Raw genomic sequence first — 25974 nt, 5'->3', positions numbered from 1 at the left:
GTTGCCAGTGCCATGTTGCCTGTCTAATTTAATTGCCGGCAATGTGTTTTGTCACAGAAGTAAACCCCGCTGTTTTAATGAATGGATCTGTTACATATACTCTTGCTAAGCTTATCCTACACAGATATTACCTAATTGGCAATATTACTGCACCTAATACATAATAAAATGAATGTGATTATTACTAGTTTCATTTATTATTTAAATAGTTTGTGCTGCTATTACAATTTGGGGTATCTGTGCATGTATTACAACTAATTATTATCTTCTACAATGAATATATTACTAATAGTGCTAATCTCTTAAATAGTAAGTAAAATATAATTATGAAATGGATATTCATGCCATATCTGCTGATAAGGGGGTACCACCGGGCCTCCTGTAGGGGGCCCAACCCGTCAGTTTAACAGGGGGGCCTGGCCAGCAGCAGCTTCCAACCTCATAATGTAGTACACATGAATAATGTAAACATCTATTGTTCCCCTGTGACCCCCCACCTGTTCTTTCTCCAGTCCTGCTGTGCCCCACCTGTCCCACTGCCCCTTTCCTGTCCCACTACACGCCACCTGTCCTCCCTCCTGTCCTGCTGTGCCCCACCTGTCCCACTGCCCCCCCCCCTCACCTATCCCACTGCAGTGTGACATGTGGGGGGCAGCATGACAGGAGGAGGGCAGTGTCATTCTGATCACACACACATTAGGAAGGACCAATTCTCTCATATCTCACCTATTCTGCAGCAGCTCCTCCAGATGGTGTCAGTGTAGAGGATCTGGTGCCAGGAGGGGTAGCTGTTTCCCCGGCAGGAGAAGATCTCCAGTGGCAGCTTCAGTAAAGAGTGGGGGGGGGGGGAAGGCTCCTCCACCCCAATCTCGCCCTCTTCTTCCTTCATGGGGCCAGCCACTGGCACCTCCTGGCTCCACCCACCCCATAGTTGAGTGCATACCACCATTCCTGACAGCACAGGATCCTGCCTTACAGCGTGTCCCAAATACTCCCTGCACACACCTGAGATCAGCCCACTACTCTGCACTCCTCTGCATCCTGGCAGATCCACTCCAACATGCCTGCCAGTTGCTGCTCTCTCCTCACTCTGACAGCAGCCTTGTGCAGGCAAATTTCAACTTCTGTGCTGCACCTCACTTCCCACTGAGAGCAGCATGGAAGTTTAAGTTTGCCTGCTGTACCGCACCCCCCCAAACCCCCCGTCGTCCCCCCAGCCTGGCATGCTGCCTAAGCTGCCTTATGCTGGCACCAGCCATTAATATTTTTATGCTTATTCCATATTATTATGTGTCACTTGAAAACAATTTTTTTTGCATTTTTTTTGAAACGGGACCAGGGGTTTACTCAAGGTTGGGGTCAAAAGGGGCCCCATCAGTCTGGCTGTACAGGGCCCAATAATGTCTAACAGTGTCCCTGCCTAGAGCTCAAAGGTCCAGTTTACAGATCCCATTTTGATCCCATATCCTGCATTGTGTTATATTTGTACAGACATAAAATCATAATGCATATTATGCATTATTTCTCAAAACTGTACAATTTTATACTTGCATCATTTACCTACTGGGCACTTATACCCCTTTCCTGCCCAGTCCAATTTTCAGCTTTCAGCACTGTCATACTTTGACTGACAATTATGCAACACTGTACCCATATGAAATTTTTTCTCACACAGAGGTTTTTTTTGGTATTTAATCAACACTGGGTTTTTTATTTTTTTGCGCTATAAATGAAAAGACCAAACAATTTGAAAGAAACACATTTTTCTTAGTTTCTGTTGTAAAATTTTGTAAATAAGTAATTTTTCTTCATAAATTTTGGCCAAAATTTATACTGCTGCATTTGTTTGGTAAAAATAACTGAAATCTGTCTGTATTATTCGCTCTGTGTGAAAGTTAGAGTCTACACGCTATGGTACCAATCATTAAAAATTGACCACACCTGATGTACTCATTTCTTGAGACACTAACAAGCCAGGATAGTACAAATACCCCCCAACTTACCCCTTTTTGGAAAGTAGACAGTACAAGGTATTTAGTAAGAGGCATAGTGAGTTTTTTGAAGTTATAATTTTTTCCCACAATTCTATTGAAAATGATTTTACTTTTGTGTTCCACAAAATTGTCGTATTAAAAGCTCATTTCTCCCACACAGCATATGCATATTTGTAACTACACAACAAAAACACATTCCACTACTCCTCCTGAGTATGGGGATACCACATGTGTGAGACTTTTTCACAGCCTAGCCACATGAAGAGGCCCAACATGCAAGGAGCACCGTATAGGGGTATAAATTACACATTTATTTCCTGACTACCTATTACACTTTTGAAGGCCCTGGAGCACCAGGACAATGGAGTTACCCACAAAATTACCCTATTCTGGAAATAAAACAATCTAACGTATTTTTTGTGAGTCTTTTGAACATGTCATTTTTTTTTCCACAAGTTTTAAGAAAATGTGGAATGAAAATGAAAACATATTTTTTAAACACAGAGTTCTCCATTTATAAGATATTTCTCTCACATAGCATGTACATAACAAAAATTACACCCCAAAATACATTCTGCTCCCTCTCCTGATTATGGCGATACCACATGTGTGAGACTTTTCCACAGCCTGGCCACATAGAGAGGCCCAACATTTAAGTAGCACCTTTAGGCGGTCTAGGGGCAAAAATTATACGTCTAATTTCCTGACAACCTATCATGTTTTTGAAGCCCCTGGAGCAACAGAAAAGTGGAAACACCTACAAAATGACCCCATTTTGAAAAGAAAACACCACAAGGTATTTGCATAATTGCATAAAGAGGGCATAATGAGTCTTTTGAACATTTAATTTTTTTCCACAAGAAAATGTGGAAAGAAAATGAAAATGTTTTTTTTAAAACAATGTTCTCAGTCTATAAGATATTTCTAAAAAAAACAGCATGGACATACCAAGAATTACACCCCAAAATACATTTATGCTACTCCTCCTGATTATGGGGATACCACATGTGTAAGACCTTTTCAATGTCTGTACAGATTATGTGCCCAACATTGCAACAAGTGTAACACAAAAATCAACAAACATTGTATAGAAAACGTGTGAAAACGTCCGAAGAAGTCTCAGATGAACAGGCCTGGTTGGGAGGGACACTGGGGACAATGAAAACTTGTATCTCTTCTACCTCTTCCTCTGCTTCATACTCAACATCATTTTTGGCGTCTTTGACGTCCTTCTGTTGGTGGAATGCTCTCAGGGAAGTGGAGATTATGAAGTCTGCTCACAGAATCGGAACAAATGCTTTCTGGGGGGGATCCTTGCTAATAGTTAAGGCATGTGACAACTTCTATAAAGTTGAGAAAGGCAGTGAGTCTTTCTGCGGATTTGGCGTAGGTGACATATGCATTATAAATAGCCCAATGAATAAAATAGATTGCAACTTTTTTAGACCAGAAACGGGACCTTCTTGTTGCTAAATAGGGCTGCAACATCTGATCATTTAAATCCACCCCCCATTTAGAGATTATCTTGGATGGCCACAGGCTTTTGAATTGGACTGTGTCTTCCCGTAATTTCCACCGAGGTGTCATTGTGGATGATGGACAGGATGTAGACGTCTCTCTTATCCTTCCACTTCAGCGCCAGCACTTTGATGTTTCTTAGGCTTGCTGATTTCCCCTTTGTAGCCTGGTATTCACTAGAGATTGTGTGTGGGGAGCCCTTCCTGTTTTTTTGGGAGGTACCACAGGCCAAGGTTTTCTTACGGTACAAGTGTCAGAAAAGGGGTAGACTAGTATAGAAATTGTCCAGGTAAATGTGATAGCCTTTTTGTAAAAGTAAATAAGCCAGGTCCCAGACAAATTTTCCACTTGTTCCAATGTAGGTTGGGCACTTAGAGGGCTGGAGCTAGGAATCTTTGCGTTCATATACGCAGAATGCATACAAATATCCCATGACTCTTTCACAAAGCTTGTATTGCTTAATTCCTAGCCGGCCAGTGAAGTGGACAAGGGATTCGTCTATACATACGTTTTTATTGGGGACAAGAAGTTCAGCAAATCTTTGGGGGAAAGAAAATTAAGAAGTGAGCAAACTTTGAATAATTTGTCATAGTTGAGATGATCTCTGGGAGGGCACTGGATATTGTCACTGAAATGAAGGAATCGCATGATCATCTCGCAGCGTGACATGGGCATTACAGCAGAATAAATTGGCATGTAGTGGATTGGGTGTGTGGACCATTATGCATGTCCTTAATTTTTTTTTGTAAGCCCCATGTTAAGGGTGAGGCCCAAAAATAACTTAAATTCCTCCAATGTAAGAGGTCTCCATTCAAATGGACGGGTAATTGGTAATGAATTGTGTGGCATAAACGTTTGTCTGGTCGACAATAAACTGAAGTAAAGCAAAGATAAATTAAAAAAGTCAATTTCTAAAACATTCTCAGTGTTGGCCTGCACACCTGGCTGTGCGGTGAAAGGGGGAATGCTTGCTGATCCGGAGTTGGAGGGCATTTATAATGGGTTGGCAAGAGCATCTGGGAGGTATGTTTGGGCCCTGATTCTTGGGGGTTGATAGAATATTCAAGTGCTGGTACTGGATCTTTCATCTGTGGGTCTAACGCCATTGGTGTTTGCAGATTGACCATTGGAGTATATGTCACTGTTGGTGGCTGCCTGGTTTTCAGCGCATCTTATCCTTTTTGGAGGGACCCTTTCCTCTTCTGATTCAGTCGCTGATCCACTGCTTTCGATGGGTTCATACACTGATCAGATTCGGACAGTGAGAGCTCCCCGCTGCCCTTATCTGTCATACTTAGAAATTTGAACGCCTCCTCAATAGTGTAAATTTTTTTTTTACATGTCTGGCTCTGGTGGTACTGTGACGGGTAGACTGCTGATGTTGGCTGTAGGACAGGTACCCTGATGATGGTGGCTGTGTGACTGTACTTTGATGGTGGCTGTGTGACGATACTCTGCTGATTGTGGTACTGATGGATGATGTGCAATAGGTGCACTGCTGATTGGCACTGATGGCTGACAGGTGCACTGCTGATGGGCACAGGTACTCTGCTGGGCACTGATGACACTGGTGACAGGTACACTGCTGGGCACTGATGTGTGACAGGTGCACTACTGGGCACTGATGGGTGACAGGTGCACTGCTGATTGGCACTGATGGCCGACAGGTGCACTGCTGGTGGGCACCAGATACACTGAATGGTGACAGGTACACTGCTGGGCACTGATGGGTGACAGGTGCACTGCTCATGGTCACTGATGGACGACAGATGCACTGCTGATGGGCACTGATGGGCAACAGGGGCACTGCTGATCAGGCGACAGGTACACTGATGGGCACTGATGGATGACAGGTGCACTGGTGACAGGAACACAGGTCACCAGCGATTGCCGCGCGACGTGCCATCAGGGCCATGTATGCATGGTTAGAGTGGGGAACATCATATGAAGTCCTCCTAGAACAAGAGAGCTACCACCCATCCATCATTTCCTTATATGGCGAGCGGGAGGCGGTTAAAATTACATATATCAATACCACCATTTATTAAAATTATTATATTTCTAAAAATATTTACACATACATCTTATACCGAATACATAACTCTAATTATTAGAAATACACTATTAAAAACACTAACAGGCATAAACCTAAAAACTACTAAACATCACTAATGAAGCAGTTTAGGTCAATTAGGAGTAGTGCTTCACAGTGATCAGGTTTTACTATTTGTCTATCCAGTTGCAAGTGTGTAGATCTATATAGATTAAAAAAAAAAAACAAATCAAAAGGTCCTCTATGTGAATTCTCCTTCTGCAGAGAAACTAAAAATACTACCTAATAAAAGGTAGGCACTAGAAGCAAAAACCTAAAATAGATATAATAATATGGCACAGAAAACAAGTCCACATATTAAGGAGGAGCTTTACTCATGCTCACACATTCCCAGTTCATTTAATTGCATTGCATTTACACTTTATCCAGGAAAAACATACTCATAAGTACAGCAAATCCTGCATTGGTTTTTTTTTCTGCCGTCACTACTCTTCTGCATATACCGTCCCCATGCCACAATCTTCCTTCTCTTCACCATTCCTGGGAAATGTGACATTGGTGCCCTAGGAGGCTGCAAGTGGAGGCTTTATACAATTCTTGCTCAGATGATAATGGAAGCAGGCGGTTGATTGAACATGAGTTAAAAAATGTAAATTAAAAAAAACTTGTGTAAAGAAAAATTGGTGTGCTTTTTATGTTGTGCAGAGGGGAGCATGAGCATGGTGAAAAGTATAATCATTAAGTGAAGGTCTTTAAGCAACTTACATATTTTTAGACACCAATTCCAAAATGAAGTAGATCATACTTTTAGAGACATTGGGGGTGATTTACCAAAGGAGTGGAGGCTGGTCACCTATTGAACATAAAGTGAGCATACAATTTGTTAGGTGACCAGTCTCTAGTTGGTAAGGTGAACCCGAGTGCACTTTGAATACGCAACAAAAAACAGGTTTTTTTTCTAATACATGAGTAGATATTTAACCACTTGAGCTCCTGAGGATTTACCCCCCTTAATGACCAGGCCTCTTTTTGCTACTTGGCGCTGCACTAATTCAACTGATAATTGCGCGGTCATGCAATGCTGCACCCAAACGAAATTTACGTCCTTTTTTTCACACAAATACAGTTTTCTTTCGGTGGTATTTGATCATCTGTGCGCTTTTTATTTTTCATGCTATAAACAAAAAAAGGCCAAAAATTTTGAAGAAAAACAATATTTTTTATTTTCAGCTATAAAAAATATATAGTAAACTCAAAGTTGGTTATAAATTTAGGCCAAAATGTATTCTGCTATATGTTTTTGGTAAAAAAAAATCCCAATAGGTGTATATTGATTGCTTTTTGTGGACGTTATAGTGTCTACAACAGCAATGGGCAAACTACGGCCCGCGGGCCGTATATGGCCCGCCGGACCTTTTAATCCGGCCCGCGGAGCTAGGCTCCCACTAGGCTCCTCTCACAGTCCGCCCTGAAGACCGGTGTAGCATGAAAATCTGTCTCCTATGAGGATCTGTCCCCCTCGACGTATCTGCGCATGTGCTGGAGATCGCCGATCGGCTGCTAATGCCTGAAACTGGCACATGCGCAGATACGTCGAGGGGGACAGATCCTCATAGGAGACAGATTTTCATGCTACACCGGAACTGCGCGGGAACACGGAAAGAGGAACGCGCGGAGCAAAGGTAAGTGAATTGACACAGGGGGGACTTGGGGACTTAATATGGGGGATGAATTAATATGGGGAATGAATTACTATAGGGGGGATGAATTACTATAGGGGGGATTAATTACTATATGGGGGATGAATTACTATGGGGGATGAATTACTATATGGGGGATGAATTACTATGGGGGATGAATTACTATGGGGGATGAATTACTATGGGGGATGAATTACTATATGGGGGATGAATTACTATGGGGGATGAATTACTATATGGGGGATGAATTACTATATGGGGGATGAATTACTATGCTTACTATGGGGGAATATTACTATACTTACTATGGATGACACATACACATCATTCATCTACTCTTGGTCCGGCCCCCGGGTCCAATATATGAACCCATTGCGGCCCTCAAGTCAAAAAGTTTGCCCACCCCTGGTCTACAAACTATGGCATAAATACTGCAATTTACGCCATTTTTCTGCTATACAGCGCTGCGCTAGTTTAACGGACAATTGCGCGGTCATGCAATATGGTACATAAATTAAATTTACATCCTTTTTTTCCCCACAAATTGAGCTTTCTTTCAGTGGTATTTGATCGCCTGTGCGGTTTTTATTTTTTGCACTATAAAAAAAAAGGCTGACAGTTTTGAGGGAAAAAAAACAATATTTTGGACTTTTTGCTATAAAACATGTCCAGTAAAAAAAAAAATGCAAAAATCAAATTTAGTCATAAATTTCTGCCAAAATGCATTCTGCGACATGTCTTTGCTAAAAAAAAACCCAATACGTGTAAATTAATTGGTTTACGTGAAAGTTATAGCGTTTACAAATGGCGGGAAAGATACTGAGATTTTTAGGGGTTTTTTTATACTGATAATGGCGGTGATCAGCGAATTATGGCAGCAATCAGGGACTTATGGCAGCGGCCAGCGACTTATGGCGGGACTGCGGGACTGCGGCGGACATTTTGACATTGGGGGGTACTGACTTGGGGTCACTGACATCCCCAAAAACACTAATACAGTGATCAGTGCAAAAAAAAAAACTGACACTGTACTAATGGCAATGGGGAGGAAGGGGTTAACTTTATTTAGCAGGGAAGGGTTATAGGAGTGAGGGGAGTGTTTTACTAGGGGGCGGGGGTGTGTGCTGGGTGGGACAAGGCTGATCGAGAAAGAAAAACTGTTCTTTCTCGATCAGCTCATCCTCGAGCTGTCAGGGAAGTGACAGACAGCACAGCTACTGCAGCTGTGCTCTCTGTCACTGTTTGCCACCGATCGCCGGGACATAGCCACTAAGGAGCGGCTGTGACCCGGCGACTCACATCTGCGGCAGAGAACCGCGGGACAAATAGGGCGGCGGCGCGCCTCGCGCACGCCCCCTATTTGTTTACAAAACACACGTCTTAAAACGTGGTTTTGCCTGTGAGTGCCGCCCTGCCGCCGTATATGTACAGTGGCTAGGCCAGGGGTGGGCAAACTTTTTGACTTGAGGGCCGCAATGGGTTCATATATTGGACCCGGGGGCCGGACCAAGAGTAGATGAATGATGTGTATGTGTGAATTAATATAAATTAAATTAAAATTTGTAACATTAAATGTTTAGATTAATTTAAGGTAGAAAAGCATAAAAAGAGTTATTTTACAAAACGTTTATGCCCCCCACTAGCTGCTGGCCGGCCCAGCCACTACCATGCCATCCATAGTAAGTATAGTAATATTCCCCCATAGTAAGCATAGTAATTAATCCCCCATATAGTAATTCATCCCCCATAGTAATTCATCCCCATATAGTAATTCATCCCCCATATAGTAATTCATCCCCCCTATAGTAATTCATTCCCCATATTAATTTATCCCCCATAGTACTATTCCCCCCCAAGTAGTAAGCCAAGTCCCCCCTGTGTCAATTTACTTACCTTTGCTCCGCGTTCCTCTCGCCGTGTTCCCGCGCCTTTCCGGTCTTCAGGGCGGACTGTGAGAGGAGCCTAGCTCCCCTCACATTCGTCACGCTGCCCCACCTAAACACATCCTGACAGCCAATGTTTGCCTGCCCTGGCTGTTTTTTTTTTTTTATCACGATCCGCGGGCCGGATTAAAAGGTTTGCCCATTGCTGGGCTAGGCGGCATGCGGTTAAAGTGAACAAAGCAATGCCTTGTTCACTACACTTATTTTTCAGTGAGCATTCCACTTGCTAAGTTAACAGCCACAATACCTTCAATAAATCATCCCCATTGCTTGCAAATGACTGAATGACAGAAGTGAAAGTAGTTTCACCTTATCCAACAAGCTAAGTGAACATATAGTTTGCAAAGTAGTCAGTCATAAACCAGAAATTACCTTCAGTGAAAAAATATAAATCCTTCTCCATCCTAGGAGATATTTGGATTGGGAGGGGTCCTATCTCAACCAGACCTTCAGTAACTTCAAAGACCTTACTTGGTGGCAAGATACAAAGGGAGAACCCTTCTGCTGTACTTGACTATGACACAAGTATATAGTTTTTATTTATTTATTACAGATACTTATATAGTGCTGTCAGTTTTACACAGCACTTTACATACATATTTGTGCATTCTCATCAGTTCCTAACCCTCAAGGGGTATACAATCTAAAGCCCCTAACTCACATTCATACATACACATACTTGGGCCATATTAGACAGGATCCAATTAACCTACCAGCATGTCTTTGGAATGTGGGAGAAAACCCATGCAGGCACAGGGAGAACATGCAAACTCCAGGCAGGTGGTGCCATGGGTGGGATTCAAACCAACAACCCTAGGACCGCTAGGCAATAGCACTAACCATTTAGCCACTGTGCTGCCCTGAAAGCATCGAGGGGTTTATTTGTTAAAACTGGAGAATGCAAAATCAAGTGCAGCTGTGCATAAAAAACAATCAGCTTCCATTTTTTGTTTTTTGTCAAAGCTTAACAGAACAAGCTGATATTAGAAGTTGATTGGCTACCATGCACAGCTACACTAGATTTTGCACTCTCCAGTTTTAGTAAATCAACCCCTAGATATATAAAATGTATCCATTTTGCATTAGTTAAAAATCTTTATCATTTTATTAACATTTTTGTCCCCATTCTTTGCAGACTAATTAAAAAATGTAAATATAAAGAGACTCATAATTTTGTATAATAACATAGAAATAGGATCACAGCATTCAAAAGAGAAATAAGACAAAGTTGGTCTCCAGGCAGAGGCCCTCACCTGTAGCTATAATTCCCTAGTTATGGGATCAGGCTTGCTACAGATTATTCCATATTAAATGATTGACTGTTGAAGGGGAAATAAGGAGCCACAGCACTAAAGTTTTTGTGATGATTAAAAAAAAATTAAAAACAAAAATAACAAAAAATAAAATGTTTGTGATGATGGGAGAAATGTACAGCATATTATACTTTATTTAGGACATCCCAGGTGGAAGAGGACCAACCAACACCTAAATCAGCTCTCTCTTATCTACTCTCAGAACTACATTTTGATATGTGTAAAAGATATTTCAAATTGGATTAACTGTTTAAAATTTGCTTATGATATTAGAAACAACTGAACAGCTAAAATGCATTTTGTCTGTCTCTGCAAGTTAAAAAATCATTCTTAAGATGCACCATATAAAACCAGTGTACATACAGTAGGTATACTTGATACTGTTTTATTCTAAAAGCATACTCATTCATATTGTACCATTATAAGAATATTTTGCAAAAATAATTCTAAAGTAATTTTTCTATTGCCTTTTCAGAGCCATGTATCCTAAATGATAATTTCATAAAAGGAAACAACACAGTTGTAAATGCCACGGAAAAGCATTTGGAGCATGGTGACACTGTAAAATTTAAGTGCCTGTCAACATTCAAAATATCTGATTCTAAGCTGTTAAATGTTAAATGCACCGATGGAAAGCTAAATTACCCCAAATGCGTCAAGACAGGTAAGTAGCAGCCAAAATACTGTAACTTAAAATGTTTTCACATTCTTGCTATTATACATTTTCATTTCCCGGAGTCACTTTCTTAAAAGATCTGGGTCCCACTATTTGTGTATTAACCACTTTAAGACATGCATTTACTGTACATGTAACATAAACAATTGCAACACCCACAATTTTATTAATTTGGGCAGCTGCTTAAAAAATCTATAATGTTTTGGGGTTCTAAGTAACAGGGGCGTAGATAAGGGGCAGGTCAGGGGGTCTGAACCTCCCTCAGAGGAGAGTTGCCATCCCTGCAGCCCTCGAAATAATAAGGTAGGGGCGGCAAGCAGTGCTGGGACTAGGGATGTGTGGGAGGGGTGGTGGTGGGGGCAGGGACAAGCAGCAATCTCCTGTATGGCTTTCAATGAAGCAGCTAGAATCCGCAGAAGGGAGAGGAGGAGATTCGGCTTCCAGCTGCTTCATTGAAAGCCATACAGGATGGCTGCTTGTCACCGCCCCCAGAACATACCTGATGGTTCAGTTTTATTTTCTGCCTCTCCCACGCACCACCGCTGTGTTCTTCTCCCTGCCCAGCCACTCCCTCCATCCTCCACACCAATAGGAGAAGAGGGGAGAGAGGCTGGATCTTCTCTGCCTCCCCCTGTGCCTGCCCACACTCCAGTCCGTGCAGCTTCAGAGGAGGTGTGGGCGGAAAACTAAACACAGCAGCCGACAGCTCTGACTGAGCACGAGTCCAATCTACCTTCCACCCACCTCTCCCTCCCTTCTTACCACCCACCCCACCCTTCCTTCCACCCACCCTATCCTTTCTTCCTTACAACCACTCCTCCTTCCCTTCCGTCCACCCATCCCTACCTTCCTTTCTTCCACCCTCCCTTCCTTCCACCCACTCCTCCCTTCCTTCCACCCACCTCTTACTTCCTTCCTACTTCCCATCCACCCCTTCCTTCCACCCACCCACTCTTCCTTACACCCACCCACCTTTCCTTCCTTCCACCCCTCCCTTCCTTCCTTCCACCCAACCCTTCCTTCCTTTTTTTCCTTCCACCCACCCCTCCCTTCCTTCCATCCCTCCCTTCCTTCCATCCACCCACCCCTCCCTTCCTTCCTTCCCTTCCACCTACCCCTTTGTTCCTTCCATCCACCCACCCTTCGTTCCTTCCACCCACCCACCCTTTCCTTCCTTCCTTCCTTCCTTCCTTCCCCTCCCTTCGATTCACCCACCCTTCGTTCCTTCCACCCACCCACCTCTTACTTCTTTCTTCACATCCACTCCTTCCTTCCTCCCTTCCTTCCACTAACTCACTCTCCCTTACACTCACCCCTCCATTCCTTCCACCCACCCCTTCCTTCCTTCCCTCCCTTTCTTCCACCTACCCCTCCCCTCTTTCCACCCACCCTTCCTTCCACCCATGCCTCCCTTCCTTCCACCCACCTCTTACTTCCTTCCTTCTTCCCATCCACCCCTTCCTTCCTCCCTTCCTTCCACCCCTCCATTCCTTCCACCCACCCTTCCTTCCTTCCCTCCCTTCCTTCCATCCACCTCTTCCTTCCTTCCATCCATCCACCCACCCCTTCCTTTCTTCCCCCCTCCCTTCCTTCCACCTACCCCTCCCTTCCATCCACCCACCCTATCTTCCTTCCACCCACACCTCCCTTCCTTCCACCCACCTCTTACTTCCTTCTTTCTTCACATCCACTCTTTCCTTCCTCCCTTCCTTCCACCAACTCACTCTCCCTTACACCCACCCCTCCATTCCTTCCACCCACACTTCCTTCCTTTCATCCATCCACCCCACCCACCTCTCCCTTCCTTCCTTCCACCCACCCCTTCCTTCCTTCTTTTCTTCCTTCCTTCCTGCCTTTCTTCCCTCCCTTCCTTCCACCTACCCCTCCCTTCTTTCCACCCACCCTTCCTTCCACCCACCCTTCCTTCCACCCACGCCTCCCTTCCTTCCACCCACCTTTTACTTCCTTCTTACCATCCACCCCTTCCTTCCTTCCACCCACCCACCCCTCCATTCCTTCCACCCACCCTTCCTTCCTTCCTCCCCTCCCTTCCTTCCACCCACCCCTCCTTCCTTCCTCCCCTCCCTTCCTTCCACCCACCCCTTCCTTCCATCCACCCACCCCTCCCTTCTTTCCTTCCACCCACCCCTCCCTTCTTTCCTTCCACCCACCCCTTCCTTCCTTCCTTCCTGCCTTCTCTTCCTTCTTTCCACCTACCCCTTCCTTCCTTCCACCCACCCTTCCTTCCACCCACGCCTCCCTTCCTTCCTTCCAGCCATCTCTTCCTTCCTTCAATCCACCCATGCCTCCCTTCCTTCCTTCCTTCCAGCCATCCCTTCCTTCCTTCCTTCAATCCACCCACCCCTTCCTTCCTTCCACCCACCTCTTCTTTCCATCCACCTCTTCCTTCCTTCCTTCCACCCACCCCGCCCTTCCTTCCTTCCTTCCACCCACCCCTCCCTTTCATCTACCGCTTCCTTCCTTCCACCCACCATTCCTTCCTTCCTTCCACCCACCCTTCCTTTCATCCACCCTTTCTTCCTTCCTTCCACGCATTCCTTCTTTCCATCTACCCCTTCCTTCCACCTACCCTTTCTTAATTCCATCCTTCCGTCCACCTCTTCCTTCCATCCATCCACCCACCCCTTCCATCCTTCCTTCCATCCACCCCTTCCTTTCTTTCTTTCACCCTTCCTTCCTTCCTTCCACCCACCCCTCCCTTCCATCCACCCCTTCCTTCCTTCCACCTACCCCTTCCATCCTTCCACCCCTCCCTTCCTTCACAGGAGAGAAGTTGGTGTGTGTGTGGGGAGCGGTAAAAATGCAGCAGAGCTGCAAGCTGAACCTCCCAGAAAAAAAATATATCTACAGCCCCGCTAAGAAAATTTCTAGCAAAAAAATACAGATGTTTACATGTGGGTGATAAGTGTCAGAATAGGCCTGGACTTAAAGTGGATAACCAGGTAAAATAATGTTTTAAAGGAAGGCTCCACTTTTTCTAAATTACTGATGCCACATACACTCACTGGCCACTTTATTAGGTACACCTTGCTAGTACCAAGAAAATATCTCCCACACCATTACACCACCAGTCTGAACCATTGATACACCAAATTCTGACCCTACCATCTGATTGTCGCAGTAACTGGTCCGCTCATTCTCCTCTGAACTCTGACATCAACAAAGCATTTTTGTCCACACAACTGCCGCTAACTGAATATGTTCCCTTTTTCGGATCATTCTCTGCAAACCCTAGGGATGGTTGTGCGTGAAAATACCAATAGATCAGCAGTTTTTTAAATGCTCAGACCAGCCCGTCTAGCACCAACAACCATGCCACGTTCAGAGTCACTTAAATCCATTTTCTTCCCCATTCTGATGCTCGATTTGAATTTTAGCAAGTCGTCTTTACCACGTTTAGATGCCTAAATGCAGTTGCTGCCATGTGATTGGCTTATTGGTAATTTGACTTACCAAACAATTGAACAGGTGTACCTAATAAAGTGGCCGGTGAGTGTATTCTGTATGTTGTTGACAAAAAATTCAATGTGTTTGTATATATTTAATTTCCATGATTTTAATCAATAATAACACCTCTGTTATATAGACATTTCTTATTTATTCCTGAAATTAAATGAAAAGTCAAGTTAGATTTTTTTAGGTGGTGTATTTTTGACAATATGCTTCATCTAGTAGGCTGTATTTATCAATTACACATTTCTTTCTTGTTTTAGAGGGAGTCTAAAAACCATCATTTTTTATACAGTTTGTACATTACATTGCAGATTGTTCTTCCAAATTAGTAGTGCTGCAAAAATTGTGCTTTACTGTTTGTCTGTCTCAGTGAAAGTGTATGGATTTAGACTAAAAAAAACCTCTTTGTGGATTTTCTTCTAATCTCAAAAAGGATATTAAAATAACTGCATGACATATAATAGTAGGCACCAGGGGCGGACTGACAACTCATGGGGCCCCCGGGCAATAGGGGATCATGGGGCCCCTGTATTCTTGCCCAAACTCAAAAAAGCCTATGAAAAGGTACCAGGGGCATCTCATGGGGCCCCCTACTTACCATGGGCCCTCGGGCAGTGCCAGAGTTTCCAAATGATCAGTCCGCCCCTGGTAGGCACTAGAGCAGGGTTTCTCAACTAGGGTACCTCCAGAGGTTACCAGGGGTTTCCTGAGCAATGAGCAATTTCTGCCTGTCAGGTTCCCACTACCACCATTAATCTTTTTAGCTATCTATAAGGGTATATCTTTCCAATGACCAAGTGTAAGGAGCATTCTTCCCACTGAATATGAGTTGTAAATATAGTCATTTTTAGCAGGGGTTCCCTGAGACTGGAAAATTACTTCAAGCTACTTCAACACTGTGTTGAAATGATTGAGAAAGGCTACACTAGAGGGATAAACTACACATCTTTATGATAATAGGATATAAATAATAAGCAACATAAATTTATTTTTGCCATAGAATGCAGACTGCAGCGTATCTTACTAACCATTAAAGCGGTAGTAATCCGTGTTTAAAGAAAACTAACTGCTTCCACTGCAAGCTCATGTTATAATGTGCTAGTATGCACCTCCAGTGGCACGCTCTCACCCCTGACAGGGATTCCATTGTCACATGGTCTTCCTTCCGGGTTTGCGGGCTCCGGCCATTTGAATGGCCGAGCTACAATGATGTCACTCCGCACATGTGCACCAGAGTTACTGTCCTACAAACAAGAGATACCTGTGCTCAAATCCCAAAAGCTAGTGCATGCATTTATCCATCAGGTGCTAAAGGGGTTTAACCACATATTAACACTAGAAATTCTGAAGGACTTCTGCTTTCAAGCAGACTATGCAATAAATAGGGATATTTAGTTCACACATATTGCAATACATGCTTAAGTTGGCCAACTGAGAGTTACTGTCCTGACACAGCTCTCTCAGTGGATGGCATGCCGTCCATTGAGAGCACAATGCACATGTAACAGTGATTCTGTAGGTACAGGATAAAAATTGTTGTTTACTACCACTTTAAAAACAGGTTGATCTACTAAAGGATTACAGGCTGGTCACCCAACAAAGAGTATGTTCACTTTGCTAGATGAATGTTAGTAAATAAGGTGAACCTGAGTACACTTTGAATACCCAATTAAGTGTAAGGAAAATTTTAAAGACAGGATTTTTGCTAGCACATGGCAGTGTTGCCTTATTCACTAACATTTATTTTGCAAAGTGAACATTCAGCTTGCTAGGTGAACAGCCATTATACTTTTAACTCCATTGCCTGCAAATGACTGGATGACTGAAGTGAACATACAGTTGCAAGAAAAAGTATGTGAACCCTTGGGATTACGTGGAGTTTTGCATGAATTGGGCATAAAATGTGCTCTGAACGTCATCTAAGTCACAACAATAGAAGAACACAGTCTGCTGAACATAATACTACACAAACATTAGATGTTGCCATGGTTTAATTGCACATAACATGTAAACATTCACAGTGCAGAGAGGAAAAAGTATGTGAACCTTTGTACTTAATAACTGGTTGACCCTCCTTTGGCAGCAATAACCTCAACCAAACGTTTCCTGTAGTTGCAGATCAGACCTGCACAACGATCTGGAGTCATTTTGGACCACTCCTCTTCACAAAACTGTTTCAGTGTAGCAATATTCTTGGGATGTCTGGTGTGAATCGCTCTCTTAAGGTCATGACACAGCATTTCAATCGGGTTGAGGTCAGGACTCTGACTGGGCCACTCCAGAAGGCGTATTCTGTGCTGTTGCAGCCATTGTTTTGTTGAATTACTTGTATGCTTTGGGTCATTGTCCTGTTGCATCACCCATCTTCTGCGGAGCTTCAGTTGGCGGACAGATGGTCGTACGTTTTCCTGCAAAATGTCTTGATAAACTCTGGAATTCATTTTCCCATCAATGACAGCAATCCGTCAAGGCCCTGAGGCAGCAAAGCAGCCCCAAACCATGATGCTCCCTCCGCCATGTTTTACAGTGGGGATGAGGTTTTGATGTTGGTGTGCTGTGCCTTTTTTTCTCCACACATAGTGTTGTGTGTTCTTCCCAAACAACTCAATCTTGGTTTCATCTGTCCACAGTATATTTTGCCAGTAGTGCTGTGGAACATCCAGGTGTTCTTTTGCAAACTTCAAACGTGCTGCAATATTCTTTTTGGACAGCAATGGCTTCCTCCGTGGTGTCCTCCCATGTACTCCATTCTTGTTTAATGTTTTCCTTATTGTAGATGTGTCAACAAAAATGTTAGCATGTGCCAGAGATTTCTGTAGGTCTTTAGCTGACACTCTGGGATTCTTCTTTACCTCATGCAGCATTCTGCGCTGTGCTCTTGCAGTCATTTTTACAGGACAACCACGCCTAGGGAGAGTAACAACCGTGCTAAACTTTCTCCATTTGTAGACAGTCTGTCTTACCGTGGACACATGAACATCAAGGCTTTTGGAGATACTTTTGTAACCCTTTCCAGCTTCGTGCAAGTCAACAATTCTTGATCGTAGGTCTTCTGAGAGCTCTTTTCTGCGAGGCATGGTTCACATCAGACAGTGCTTCTTGAAACCAGTAAACCCAAAACAGGTGTGTGTTTTTTAAGGCAGGACAGCGGTCAGCAACACATCCAATATCATCACACTGATTGGAGTCAAGGTTGGCTCACTCCTGGCTCCAATTAGCTCTAGGAGAAGTCATTAAGCTAGGGCCTCACATACGTTTTCCTCCCTGCACTGTGAATGTTTACATGTTATGTGCAATTAAACCATGGCAACATCTAATGTTTGTGTAGTATTATGTTCAGCAGACTGTGTTCTTCTATTGTTGTGACTCAGGTGACGTTCAGAGCACATTTTATGCTCAATTTATGCAAAACTCCACGTAATCCCAAGGGGTTCACATACTTTTTCTTGCAACTGTAGCTTCAACTTATCCACCAAGTTAATTCAACATTTTACAAAGCAAACATGCTCTTTTCCTTTAGCAAATTAGACTCATAGTATGTTGCCAATAAAAATTCAAAAAATGTAAAAAAAAATAGCAAGGCTGGATAAATGAAAACATAGGGCCCTGGAATTGTTTGATGTTATTGACCAAAGATGGTCAAGGAATATACAAGGCCATTACATCAGTTGATGAGAAACTGCTACTTTCACACAGATCTGTGGCAAAAACTGCGTTTTTACTGCATTTGTGGTGCGTTTTTAACATGACATGCGACTCAAGACCGCACCAAAAACTCACCTCGGTTTCATTTTTGATGCGTTTTTGCCACATTTCCCATTGATTCCAATTGGGATGTGCATTTTGGGTGCGTTTTGTTTTTTCTTTGGTCCGCCAAAAATGCGACAAGCAGGACTTTGAAAAACACACCTCACGCGTTTTCTTCTGCTTTTTTTTAATGCAAAAACGGAAGAAATACTGATCAGTGTGAAAGCAGCCTTAAAAATAGATCTGCTTAATGTAAATAATCATATCAATGTATGCAAATGAGTAAAAAAACTTTTTTCTGTTTATAGTTTGTAAACATAATGTATATGTATATAAAACAGACATACATTTTATTATAAATGCAGATTCTGCTTTCTTCTTTTTATTCCTACACAGCACTGTGCTTTGATGTTATATCGCTACCAGGCAGGGCTGATCTGAATAAAAGAATGTCCATGCAGAGTGTAGGAACAGTTTTATATAGCAGCCAACCTGTGAGCTCCAATGTGATATGGTCAGATATTTTAGGTCCCTTTCAGGCAGCAATGTTCAGGCCTGCCAATCGCACATTCTGGAAACCAGCAGACTGGAGATAGATTCACATGTTCCAAGATGCCTGGGACTACAATTTAACTTTTATGGATATTTCATATTTCTGGCAGGTGATTGGCAGGACAGTAAAGTGTAGGCAAGTACGAACGTATAAACGTGGAAAAAGTGAGAGGCCAGGGGAACAAAATTGTCACTTAATAAGTCCATTTTAGGGCTCAGATGTTATTTTGCAAGTTCTGTCAGTACTCTGAATTGGATATTTTTGTAAAGCAAATTTTTTCAAAAACCAAAAAAACTTTTTTAAGTATATGAATTTGTTTATGCACAAAATAATTTTATATAACTAAATGCCTGGAGCTCATATTTTAAGTATATATTTATATTACAGGACCTTGTTCTCTGAATGAAACCACAATGCTAGAAAACAACATCACAGTGAAAACCGGTCATAAGTGTGGAAATCAAAGGTTGCAAAACAAATGTGGTATTAAGGAAAATGAGAACATTGAATTTACCTGTTTCCCTGGTTACGAAACTTCTGAGCATGAGAAATTAAAAGCCAAATGTCTCAGTGGAGTTATAGAATATCCAAAATGTTTTGAAATAAGTAAGTATGAAGAAGTAAGAAGAATATTAAGTGCTAATTAATGCTCATTTTGATTTTTTTCACTTTGTGAAAGAGAGGTTAAAGCTGAACTCTGGGATTAAGCTAATAAAGCACCTAATCTTTCTTTTTCCCAAGCTCAGACCGTATGGCTTTCTTTTTCTTTTTTTTTCAAGAAACAGGCTGATGGAAATTATTATTATTATTACAGGTACTTTTACAGAGCCATCAATTTTTATGCAGCGCTTTACATGTATATAAATATTGTATATTCACATCAGTCCCTAACCCTCAAGGAGAGTACAGTCTAAGACATGTAAGCATCCATAAAAACTTATGTTGACTTGGTAAGTCAAGCAGTTCCATCACCTGACATTGAATAATTTGTCACTTACAGTATACAATATGAGATATCACTATTTAATAAATCATGCCATCACTGTATACATCAGAAAAAGAAACTTAATGCTTGTTACACAATGTCAACAACTTACAAGTTTACCCTAATATTTTCTTATTGCAGCAGATGAAATTACTGTTCAGCCATCTGTGGAAAGTGAACCTGAAATATAGTAAGAACTGGTTTCAGAAGAATTTCAACTATAATGAAGAAAGCAAGCAAAATGAAAATGCAAGGCCTGACAAGAGCGCAACAATGCATATAAATCTCTTTATCCTGCTTGGTATTACATTTTTATATAAAACATATACTGATTGAATAAATTGTTTCTGAACAGAATGGGTGCTGGCAGCAGAACATGATAGGCTGGATCAGCATGCAACTACTTGGATTACCTGAACTGTATTCAATAGCAATTTCAATTTATGGCATCCCTTTGAACGCAGTTCTTTGTTGTATTTTTCATGCTGGAGAGAGGTCTAACTTTTCCTCCCCTTTCTACCTCTACTGTTTTTCTTAGTACCCATCATATGCTATCTGTTCTATCTGCAAACCCTCTACCCCAAATGATTTTCTTATATTCTTAAATAATTTGTATTCTTCTCGTCATCATTGTTCTTTTTTTTCACCGGATAAGACTGAGTAAGAACATTGGTCAATGACAGTTGAAAAATAAACATCTTGCATAGACCATCTGTCAGATATTGTGATAGAAAAAGGCAAAGTACAGATTTTGACTGAGGATGATAAATGTTCTAGATAATGTTGATGGTTGCGCTCCCATATACCTTCTATGCTTGTGCCATTCAGCAAGTCATGTACCTAATAATTTTCAGTGTGCACCACCATGTGACTTACAATTTTGTATTTGCCTCATTATAATCAGTGAAAACCAATAAAATAAGATTGAACTAAATAAATAGTTTCTAACTTTAAAATCTGTTTTTCTGTAACATATACCTTTATTTTAGTGCATTTGTGTAAGATATACAGGTAAAGAAAGAAAAATACATAGATAAGAATATTATTTAAAGAGACCCTGTCTCTAGGAAAAAAAATGAAAACTGCTGCAGGTATAAAACACAGACACTAAAAGATGCCTGCATATACTTGCAAGTACTTCAATACGTTTTCAGATACAGTATGTTTTAATTCCTGACTGTTCTTAAAGCCAGAGCTCGGTCCCATTCTCTTAGATTCCCATTAAGCGTGGGCTGCCTCACCGGTCAATAGGAATGCACAGTAGGTAGCAAGGGGCAGGCAAGCTTTGGTACCATCAGGAAATGTTGGAGCTTTGCCAGTTGCCAATACCTCTTTGTAAGTGGCAATGTTAGATGCTGGCACACAGAGCACATGCCCAAGATCCAATGTCACATTCCCTAGACCTGTAGTTTATGACAGCCCCCCAAATGACAGTCCGATGCAGGGGCGGACTGATAACTCATGGGGCCCCCGGGCAATAGGGGATCATGGGGCCCCTGTGTCCTTGCCCAAACTCAAAAAAGCCTATGAAAAAGGTACCAGCGGCATCTCATGGGGCCCCCTACTGAGCCCCGGCCCTTGGGCAGTGCCCGAGTTTCCAAATGGTCAGTCCGCCCCTGGTCCGATGTTACATTTGTAGATGCAGGAAATACCCAGCTCTAGAATCCCTACTCTACTCCCTTTTGTTTATTCTGTGTAATTTAATTTAAATTGCTACTCACTACCAAAGAATGTAGCAATGGCTTATTTATTAGGAAAGAACGGTCTAGCAGTAGCTAGAATGTATTTAATGTAATTTTTAAAGAGAATCTAAGACACTTTTTAGAATTTCAGTGTGCTTTCACACAACAAATTTCAATGCAGATGACAGAAATATGTACCTGTACCTGTTGTATACAGATACATGAATCTGCAGCACGTTGCGAATGTGGAAACACATTGAGGCCAGAGTGCGATATGTTTGTACCTAGGGTGCAGAGCATGATAGGGATTCACAGAAACTAAAGTCTAAAATTTTTGTTGTATGATACCAGATCATACGATTTTCATTTAATTTGACAGTTTTTCATCCGAAAATACAATACAAATACAATACATTTCATAACTTCAGAATTTTTATTCTTTAGTAACCTCTTCACTTTCTCATCATGTGAATATTCTCCATCAGGTTCACTCCCCTTGTGATTAACAGCAGGCAGTGGGTGGATCCTTAGCCAATGTAAAGCCTGATATCGGCTAACGAATCAGTCCAACCATCATTTTACGGTAGCAAGCATGAAAAGGGATATTGATGAAGAGTAGTGAGATATGGTCCTGGAGTCAATCCCCCTAATCTCGCTTTGAGCCTCTCATAAACTTACCCAGTTAATTTTTTTCCACCCTTGCTTAATTATTTAAATGTAGAAAGAGGGACACGCCCATCTGTCCCAAGTGTGTTTTGCGCAAGGGGTATTTCATTCACATGTTGGGGTGCTGCCCAAAGCTCACCAAATATTGGACAGAGAACACTCAAACCATTGCATTATTTGCACAAAGATATACTCATGGACCCACTGATTCACCTTCTGAGTGCATTAGATGCTGAGCTTTACCCCTCTGGAGTTTATATTATAGTTTTGCAACTCCTATACCAGGTGAGAAAACTGATAGCTACAGTATGTACTGGATATCTCCCAATTCCCCCAGTAGACAGTTATGGCTGGAATATGTAAATTCTCTACTATTACGTGAACATCTCACTTACTGTCACCGCAATACCTCCTGCAAATTTGCTGCAGTATGGCAAGCATGATTAGATGTCCCTGGTTTGGCTCCTGCACTGCCAGTCATGGACTATTGTTACAAATACACTGATCAAAAAAATTAAAGAACACTTTGAAAACACATCAGATCTTAATGGGGAATTATATCATGCTGGATATCTACACTGATATGGACTGGGTAATGTGTTAGGAATGTATGGATGCCCCATCGTTTGATGGAAATGTAAGTTATCAACATACAGAGGACTGAATTCAAAGACACCCTGAAAATCAAAGTGAAAAAATGATGCAGCAGGCTAGTCCATTTTGCTGAAATTTCATTGCAGCAACTCAAAATGGTACTCACTAATTTGTATGGCCCCCACATGCTTGTATGCATGCCTGAAAACATCGGGGCATGCTCCTAATGAGACGACGGATTGTGTCCTGGGGTATTTCCTCCCAGATCTAGACCAGGGCATCACTGAGCTCCTGGACAGTCTGAGGTGCAACCTGGTGGCGTCGGATGGACCGAAACATGATATCCTAGAGGTGTTCTATTGGATTTAGGTCAGGCAAGCATGGTGGTCATTCAATGGTATCAATTCCTTCATCCTCCAGGAACTGCCTGCATACTCTCGGGCATTGTCGTGCACAAGGAGGACCCACTGCACCAGCGTAGGGTCTGACAATGGGTTCAAAGATTTCATCCCAATAACTAATGGCAGTCAGGGTGCCATTGTCTAGCCTGTAGAGGTCTGTGCATTCCTTCATGGATATGCCTCCCCAGACCATCACTGACCCACCACGAAAATGGTCATACCGAATGATGTTACAGGCAGCATAACATTCTCCATGGCTTCTCCAGACTATTTTACGTCTGTCACATGTGCTTAGGGTGGACCTGCCAATTTTGGTGTCCAATGGCAAATGCCAATCGAGCTCTATAGGGCTGGGCAGTGAGCACAGGGTCCACTAGAGAACGTCTGGCCCTCAGGCCACCCTCATGAAGTCTGTGTCTGATTGTTTGGTCAGAGACATTCACACCAGTGGCCTGCTGGCGTTCATTTTGTAGGGCTCTGGCAGTGCTCCTGTTCCTCCTTGCACAAAGGAGCAGATAGTGGTCTTGCTGATGGGTTAAAGACTTTCTACGGCCCTGTCCAACTCTCCTAGAGTAACTTCCTGTCTCCTGGAATCTCCTCCATGCTCTTGAGACTGTGCTGGGAGACAAAGCAAACCTTCTGGCAATGGCACGTATTTATGTGCCATCCTGGAGAAGTTGGGCTGCCTGTGCAACCTCTGTAGGGTCCGGGTATCGCCTCATGCTACCAGTAGTGACGCTGACCCTAGCCAAATGCAAAACTAGTGAAAAAAAGTCAGAAAAGATGAGTAGGGGAAAAAATGTCAGTGGCCTCCACCTGTAAAACTTCCTGTTTTGGGGGTCGTCTCATTGTTGCCCATCTAGTGCACCTGTTGTTAATTTCATTAACACCAAAGCAGCTGAAACTGATTAACAACCCACTTTGTTACTTAACTGACCAGATCAATATCCCAGGAGTTTATTTGACTTGATGCTATACTCTAATTAAAACGTTTTCCTTTCATTTTTAGTCTGATTATTTATTTTTTGAGCAGTGTATAATGCTTCCCTAGCAGTCTTTGAATTTCAGGATCCCCTTTGGTACTTTCTCATGTATGTTCAATAGTTGCACTATGCACCATTACTGGGCTTTTGCTATTACACAACTTGGAGCCCACCTTAGGTTTGGTTTGTTTAGGTTTTTTATACTGTTGTCCAAGATATATGCAGTGTCACGCTTTATGATGTTCCATTGTATGGGTTGATATCTTGTTATGATGTACGTGATTTGATTCACATTTTTTCACTTCACTGCTTTGTAATTTGTACTTTTTTATCCTAATAAAAAAGTGTTTGTATAAAAAAAAAAAAAGCATGGAAAGTAATATTAGCCCAGGGGAGGGGTGGGTGTAAGCTGTACTTTCACAGATAAGGGATGCTACCAATGTGTACGCACCGTGCATTGATGCAAATAGCAGCACTGAGGTCATTCCATCAATGCCACTCTCTGCAATACTGAAGGAAGAGGGTACCCACCACCAGAAGGAGATCCAAAGAGGACTTCTCCTGTCTCTTGACCTGCCTGCAGACATGTGGGAATCTATGTGTAAATTTAAAAAAAATCATAAAATGCACACAGTTGGTGGGGTAGTGCTCAAGGAGGGGAGGGGTATGTCTGAAGCACAGAGCTGGGCTTAAAGACTTGAAGCATAATTTCCAGGCAACAATTTTTAGCAAACAGAGTGCAATGTAGAGGGACTACTTGTAAAGTTGTAGCTATAGTAGGGAGCAAGAGCCGATGCCTCCTCTGTAGTGCTGGCTCCTGTCCCATGTGGAGCGATACCAACTGCACTCCACCTCTTATCCTGGCTAGCGGTCTCCAGAGTGGTGCCAGCAGCAGGAAAGAAGAGATCTTCAGCTCACTGTGAAGCAATACACTGGGCATAATAGTATATGTCTGCTTTCACACTGATGTGCTACGGTTTACCCACACCACAGGTGCAGTGTAGTGTACCTCCAGCTTTCCTGTAGGTTAGCTGCACTTAGCCATGGACTTCTATAATATCACGTGGGTTTGGTGCACTTTCTGAAAGTGTATTAAAACTCTTTCAGTCAGGAATTTTGGTACACTTTCAGAAAGTGCACCAGACCTGCAGAATATAATAGATGTCTATGGCAAAGCGCAGCTAACCCAGGAAAGTCGGGGAAGCACTGCACTGCACCCGCTTTGCAGGTAAACCTCAGCACATCAGTGTGAAAGCAGCCGTATAGGGGGCTCAGAACAGTAAGGGTTAATTTACCTTTGTAGAATGGGGACAGTAAAATCCCACAGTTGAGACATGTTTTCACTACCCCCGCCTCAACCGCACCCTCTTTAGCTGCAGTGGCTAGGGTTGTACACATGTCACAGCCGCAGCAGGAGTTATATGCCCTGTCATGGTTGGTGGGTGTAGCAACTGCCAAGCATGACCCATTCAAGTGAATATGGCCACTCTGCAAGTGTCCTGCAACCTTGTGCAGTACAGCAAACAAGGGGTTAAAGCAGGCAATGTTATGTTGCTTTCTCACTACCTGCTTTGACCCCTTGGACCCAGCAGAAGCATGCAGCTGTGAGGTGCTTGCAGAGTGGCCCCATTTACTTAAAGTGGTTGTGAATGGCAGGTGGTAGCACCCACCAAAAGCAAAAGGGCGTTTAAT

At 42.6% G+C, this 25974-nt stretch overlaps 2 protein-coding genes across 5 annotated transcripts in view; one reads left to right on the top strand and one right to left on the bottom strand.

Moving 5' to 3' along the window:
• The window catches only part of LOC149450909 (coagulation factor XIII B chain-like), a 168708-nt gene extending 144409 nt beyond the window's left edge, over window positions 1-24299 (top strand). For all 4 annotated transcript variants that reach the window (XM_089691274.1, XM_089691273.1, XM_089691276.1 and 1 more), the window contains 3 exons: window positions 10997-11185; window positions 19359-19577; window positions 20098-24299. In XM_089691274.1, the coding sequence (XP_089547400.1) occupies window positions 10997-11185; window positions 19359-19577; window positions 20098-20147 (458 nt within the window). In that variant the 3' untranslated portion in view covers window positions 20148-24299. The remainder of the gene's footprint in view (window positions 1-10996; window positions 11186-19358; window positions 19578-20097) is intronic.
• Window positions 19976-25974, bottom strand: part of LOC149450908 (coagulation factor XIII B chain-like) — a 72186-nt gene continuing 66187 nt past the window's right edge. The window contains exon 10 of the mRNA XM_089691284.1: window positions 19976-20136. The gene's annotated coding sequence lies outside the window, so the exon portion shown is untranslated. The remainder of the gene's footprint in view (window positions 20137-25974) is intronic.

This window comes from Staurois parvus, unplaced genomic scaffold (genome assembly GCF_062004578.1).
Source record: "Staurois parvus isolate SC_StPar_1 unplaced genomic scaffold, SC_StPar_1.0 ptg000560l, whole genome shotgun sequence".
Lineage (NCBI taxonomy): Eukaryota > Metazoa > Chordata > Amphibia > Anura > Ranidae > Staurois > Staurois parvus.
The sequence above is the reverse complement of the archived record's forward strand: the minus strand, read 5'-3'. Positions and strand labels throughout refer to the sequence as shown.